Source organism: Psammomys obesus, unplaced genomic scaffold (genome assembly GCF_907164565.1).
Source record: "Psammomys obesus unplaced genomic scaffold, mPsaObe1.curated_primary_1811, whole genome shotgun sequence".
In the NCBI taxonomy this organism is placed as follows: domain Eukaryota; kingdom Metazoa; phylum Chordata; class Mammalia; order Rodentia; family Muridae; genus Psammomys; species Psammomys obesus.
In genome coordinates this window covers 1-6,524 of record NW_026594242.1, presented here as the reverse complement: position 1 = coordinate 6,524, position 6,524 = coordinate 1, and the positions used below count along the sequence as shown (strand labels likewise).

The 6,524-nt window shown below is 45.4% G+C and overlaps 1 protein-coding gene across 1 annotated transcript; it reads right to left on the bottom strand.

Annotated features, from left to right (window-relative positions):
* Positions 1–484: 484 nt before the first annotated feature.
* Positions 485–4,180, bottom strand: LOC129685022 (CKLF-like MARVEL transmembrane domain-containing protein 2B; the record flags this gene model as incomplete). The annotated part of the gene is made up of 4 exons (XM_055618360.1): positions 4,028–4,180; positions 3,770–3,928; positions 1,290–1,391; positions 485–685 (listed from the first exon to the last, which is right to left on the bottom strand). Coding segments are annotated over exons 1-4 (615 nt in total), but the record flags the coding sequence as incomplete, so codon positions are not given.
* Positions 4,181–6,524: the final 2,344 nt, after the last annotated feature.

Below are 6,524 nucleotides of genomic sequence, written 5' to 3'. Positions count from 1 at the left end.
TTCTTCTTCTTCTTCTTCTTCTTCTTCTTCTTCTTCTTCTTCTTCTTTCTGCTCATCAGTTTCACAACTGATAATGTTGTTCATTATTTTAGATTACCCCCAACTGACTGTGCCCTCCATCCCATGAGTATGAGAGAATGCTGGGTTCTGGGTCCAGGTATGGCTTTGACCTCAGCACCCTAATTTCTGGGAGTTTCTGTGGAATGAAAAGCATTAGACAAATTCTATCCAACTTTTAGTTTAAAATCCACTTAAAGAGAAATTTCTTTGCCAAGAGATGTTTATTAGTGGAAAACTATACCAGAGAGCTGGCACAGGGAGAGTGTGTAGAGAGGCCTGGCCACAAAGCTCGTTGCCCTTCCTGACCACATGTGTCGCTGTTCAGTTACTTCTTCTTCTTGGCCGCTTCCTTCTTCCTCTCCTTCTTTGCCTTCTTCTTCTCCATTGCCTTCTTTTCCTTCAGTTCTTCCTCCTTTTGTTTCCTCTCTCTCTTCTCCTGTTCCTTTTGCCTTGCCTCCTCCTCTTCTCTCTGAGCTTCGAGCATTGCATGCAGGGCTGGGTCTGGCATATGACCATCTTTGTCTGGGGCAAGCAGAGCAAGCTTTCGAAGCTTCTTGGCTTTAAGGTGTTTTCTTTGAAGACACAGGTCGACGATAGCAAAAAATGCAGCAACTCCCATAAGTATCTAGAAAAACAAATGGATATTCATTATTTGATTTTTGTACCTAGAAGAAAGGTGCAGATTCCCTTACCAATATTGCTTCCATCAGAGGTGCACAAATTACCTGATCCCATACCCTAGGCCTGCACTCTCTGGTTTCACACCCAAAGACCCGCCCTTCCTGGTCTCAAAAGCAATGGGCCCTCATCTTGTTTCTTTTTCTTTTTCTCTCAAAATATATGAATGAAGGTCACAGGTAAACTTGGCTACTTTACTAGACAAGCACCTTTAAAAAAGTTGGTCTTCACCATTAGAAACATTTACCAACTTTTAAAATTTCTTTTGATACCCCAAGTTTTGTTTGTTTGTTGTTTGTTTGAGACAGGGTCTCATGTATTCCCAGGCTGGCCTTGAACTTGCTACTGAGCCAAGGATGGCTTTAAAGTTCTGATCCTCTGTTTCTACTTCCTGAGTGCCAACATTATAGATAGGCACGAGGCACCACAGTTTATTTCAGCACCAGAGATCAAGCTAGACAAGCACTCTTACAGACTCAGCCACATTCCAGCTCCTAGAATTTGTGTGACAGTGATTTGAGGAAATCCACAGTTCAGCAGGAACAACTCACCATAGCAGTTAAGTAGGCCATTGGCAATGTGTTTCTAGCATGCAAAGCAAAGACTATGCCACCGATGAGGAAGGCACAGCAGACCAGGTCATTGATGAGGTCCTAAAAGTGGGAGAGATTTGCTAGTCTTTGATAGCCGTGCCCCATCCACCCCAGAAAAAGCAGTTTCCTCCATGCAAACTGTTTCCAATTGCTTTTCTCTCCACAGTATTTTAAAATAAAAATATAAAGGCAAATATGCTCCTGGCCAAGCAGATCAACCAGTGACTCCCTGCTGGCCTCTGTGAGTGGAGCACAAAGTCCAAACTTGACTGCTCAGCCTCGGGAGTCACAAGATAACGTCTTGTCTACAAAAATGAGATTGCTCCTTATTTTGCAGTCTGTGGGCTTGAATATGAGGTCAAGAACCTAAAAACACCTTGACTAAACTCCTCTACGAGTAACGCTTTAGCCTTGGCTGACCTCAAACTTGCTTTGTAGCTGAGGCTGACTTTGAACTCTTAATTTTACCTTGCCTCAACCTTCCAAGTGCTAGAATTAGAGGCCTATGTCACCACATGTGGTGACAGATGTTTCATTTCTTCAATAATTTCTTCATATATGGATTTGAACATGAATTCTTTTTTTGTTTTTTGTTTTGTTTTATTTTATTATTTATTTATTTATTTATTTTTGAGATAGGATTTCTCTGTGAAGCTCTGACTGTCCTGGAACTAATTTGGTAGACCAGTCTGGCCTTGAACTCAGAGATCTGACGGCCTCTGCCTCCAGAGTGCTGGAATTACAGGTGTGTGCCACCACCACATGCCTGAACTTGAAATCTTCAGCTTCCTGGTTAGTTAAAATGCCCAGTGCTCTCTCACTATAATTTAGCAGTTTCTTTCTTCATTAAACATTCTCTTGGCCAGGCAGAGTTTGCACACACCTTTTATCTCAGCACTCAGGAGACAGGAACAGTGGGTCTCTGATTTTAAATCCAGTATGGTCTATAAATCCAGTTCCAGGACAGACAGGACTACACAGAGAATCTCTTCCTCAAGAAACAAAACACTTCCCCTCCAATTCTCTTGGTTGCTGTAAGCTATAAGATTTCTGAAAAGTTTGTTGCCATTTTTTTTCCCTGAGTTTAGCCATTGTTGCTGTGGAGGGACAAAGTTCTGGAGATTTTTATTACGTCGTATTTACGGTTAGCATTTTCATTAAATCTAGCAAGATCTGATCATTATCACTTTAAATGTGTCTTCTCCACTTTCTTGGGAACTCTGTATGGAGTTCTGATTTCTTATTTTTGCATCATTTTTTTTCATACTTTTTCTTTTTCAGTGCTAGTTCTAGTTAATTTCCCCACACCTCTCAATTCATTAATTCTCTCTTTAGTTGTGCCCTATCTGCTCATTCATTCTGTCTCTTTATCTTTATTTTATTTCATATGTATGAATGTTTTGCTTGCTTGCATGTATGTGTATCATATGTGCCTAGTGTGAGTGGAGGTCAGAAGAGGGTCCTCTGAAAGTCAAGTTACAGGAGGCTGAAAACCACCTGATACAGATGCTGGAAACTGAACTCAGGTCCTCTTAAGTATTCTTAAGCACTGAACACTCTCTCTAGAGACATCCTAAGCCCCTCAACACTTTTTAGACAAGGCTAACCTCACATTCACTCTGACCTTCAACTCCTGAACCTCTACCTCCTACCTCAGGTCTCTTCGTTCCTTCTCTCCTGGTGGTCTTTGTGAGAACTGATGGATCCCTGAACAGTAACAGCTTTTAATAAGAGGGCAGGGTAGATGAGTGATTATGGCTATCAGAAGCATATTCCATTAAGTTGGAATCTTTTTTTTTTTTAAATTGTTGTTACCTAGTTGGTAAGTTAGTTGACTTTTGGGGGGTCATTTTCTGGTTTGTAAAGGGAAAGAAATAGGGCTCGGGAGGTAGGTAATAGAGAAGGGGAATTGGAAGTTGGGTGTTTATGGGCCAGGAGGGAGTTAGATGGGCATACTCAGTGATTCCATAAGTGATGGGAGGGAATTCAAGTCCTGAGGCCTAAGACAATGGCAAGAAGTTTACATGAGGTCAGTCTCCCTAGGGACTATTCCAGGCCCTGTGGTACAGATAAGGGTCTAGAAATAGATGTTGAGGTTACTCAGCAAGTGACTGGCATTTGCTTCATTTTAATTACTGGTTTATGCAGAGTCTGGTTTTCTGTTTTTGAATCCTGGAATGATATCCCAATGAGATGTATGCCAGCAAAAGCATTCTCAGAAATGGCTGGTTGTTACACCTTCCCTGTTTCTGAGGCCGGCAAAGCCTTGGTCCCTCTTCCTTTGACCTAACACAGTTAGGTTTTTGGGAGCATTTTCTTTCTGTCTATGTTTCTCCAAGCCAGCTTCAGAGGCTGAGCATTAGTAGAGGAAATGAGGTTGTCTATTTTTCAGGTGCTGGACTGTGACTGGCACCACCTTCCCTAGCGTCTTTACTTACAGTAACAGGCCAGAAGATGAAGGGAATGTATCTGTTGATGGCAAAGCTGTAAAGGAATATGAAAAAAGTGATGATGGACACCTCCATAGTAAGAAGCAGGATCAGGAGAGGGTGTCCACCCACAGTTTCGAAGAGCTCCAGAGCAATGATTGCGCAGGCCTGGATGGAAAGATACATACACCTGAGCTGCTCAAAGGGTCTCCGGTACCTGTGAGGACCTCCCCCAAGACACACCCCTGGAATTCCAATCTTATTTACCAAAGTTATGATCTTGGCTATGGCGTGTCCCGTGAACCAGAACTCTTTATTGCTGTCTTTGAATTCCCACCTGTAGCGTTTAAACCCTTTTTTTGCTTCCTTGGGCTGGCCAGGCTGGCCAGGCTGGCCAGGCTTGGGCGGAGGTGCTGCCATGGTTAGCAGCAGTTCTCAGCTTCTTACCGCCCAGCTTTGCCTGCAGTCCCTGAACAGGCCCAGCTCTAGAGAGAGCCTGGTGTCTCCAGACCTGTTCAAGGGCAGCGCTCAACTGACCGCTGAGACCACAGGATTCCAATGCTCGCCCTTGGTCTGCGCGAGCGCGTTTCACCTCGAGGAACAGCAGGGTCCCCTCCCCTTGGCAGGGACCGGACACTTCCACACTCCACGCAGCAGCCTTAGCTGCCCCCCTCCCCCCTGTCCTAGAGAGGCCCTCCTTGAAAAGGAGTCCCAGGTTTGTGGCTGTCTCTCCCTGGGGTCCTGCCCCTCCTGATCTCCTTTTGGAGCGAATGGAAGTATGACGCGATTTTTATACAAGGCATGGCGCGGTTTTTACACAAGGCCACACGAGGAAACAGAAGTGTTGCGGACTAGGCAGCCCTGCCTTTATGGTCACACATATGCGGGCGTGGGAGCTCTGTGAAGGCCCGGGGGAGTGATTATACGTGGACACGAGTCTCTGCCAAGTGCTGGGGAGGGCTGAGTGGCTTCAGCGTAGATTGGGCCTCGATGGGGCGGTGGCGGGCCCTATTCTTGGAGCCTTGTTCCTGTTACTCCTCATCATCTTGACAACCATCAACGCATCGAAGACACACAGGATTGATGCAAAGAGGCACAGGACCTGTCAGACACAGCACAGTTGGGAAGGAAAGGCCAGATTACAGCTAGCTCAGGGAGACAGTGGGCTTTGCCAGCCACAGTCGTCTGACCTTGTGACTATCCATTAGATCAGAGTTTATCAACCTGTGGGTCTCTACCCTGTGGGACGAATGACGTTTTCCCAGGGGTCGACTGAGACCAATAGAAAACACAGAGATTTACACTAGAATTCAAAACAGTAGCAAAATTTCAGGTATGAAGTGGCAACAAAAATCATTTAAGGGTTGGGGGGTTGGGTTGCCACAACATGAGGAACTGTCTTAAAGGGTGGCAGCATTAGGAGGCTGAGAACCACTGCATTAGACTATGACCTCTGCAGCTCTGAGTGCCTGGCAGAGTTGAGGCTGGGGTGGTGACTGGTCTGAAGCTCTTTTTAAGGGGAGGGGATGGGTTTGAGATTCAGAAAACTCACCTGCAGAGGCTGTGAGATGAAGGGCTGGCTAAGACAGGGAGACATGGAGGTGAGCTGATGGCAGTGCAGGCAAGAAGAAATGGAGGCTGTGGGTGTGTGTGGACCCTGGCAGGACGAAGCTCAGGATTACAGCACCTGCTGTTCCAGCCACGGATGTTGTTTCTCTTTGGATAACTTGATGACAAGAGGCCTTTTCAGCCTTTGTGTGAGTTTCTCAGGGGAAGGGGCTCTGTTCCCAGAGCCCAACTCCAGCTTGGCACGATGCAGTGGAACTGACACATATTCACCAATCACGGAATGAGCTTTAACAACCTAAACTCTTTTTTTTTAAGTTTATACCTTCCTTCCTTCCTTCCTTCCTTCCTTCCTTTCTTTCTTTCTTTTCTTTCTTTCTTCCGTGTGTGTGTGTGTGTGTGTGTGTGTGTGTGTGTGTGTGTGTGTGTCTAGGCCTGTGCATGCCACAACATCTGTGTGGAGTTTAGAGACACCATGAACTACTTGGCTATGTCCTTCCATTGTATGGATCCCAGGGCTTGAACTCAGGCCATCATGCTTCATGGCAAGTACCATTGAGGCATCACCCCTGTGTTAAACTATTTTTCTTTCTTGGTTACCTTCTGTCCACATTGTTAAACATGAACCAAGTCCCATTTTCTTTCCCTATTCTTCAAACATTTGATTGGCTATTCCTTACATTCTTCCATTTGATATGGATTTAGGTACAGTTTATCTAAGCCACGTGACCCTGGAGAAAGCATTTAACCCCTTTCTAATCACATGGCTCTCTGTAAACAGGAAAGTTTGAAGATTAAGTCAGGGACCAGGTAAGTGGCGCTGTAGCCACAGTGTTAGCCTAGGATGCACGAGGCCCTGGGTTTGACCCCCAGCATTGCATAAACCAAGCACAGTGGTGCATGCTTGCAGTCCAGGGAAGGAAGGAATAGAAGCAGGAAAATCAGAAGTTCAAGGTTATCCTCAGCTGGAGCAAGTTGGAGGCTGGTCTGGATTAGATACAAAGCAACCACAAACATGAATGAGATGCCGAGACTGGTGCAGGGCATACACTGGGCTTTTGCATACACGCAGGACACCTTCCCCCTGGAACAGGCTGAATTGCTCACTTCTGACAACCCCTTCCCCTCCTCTTTTATAGCTGTGTTTAATAGCCCAGAGAAGTCAAAGTCATAGTGTGGTGTTCTCAATGAGAAGAGC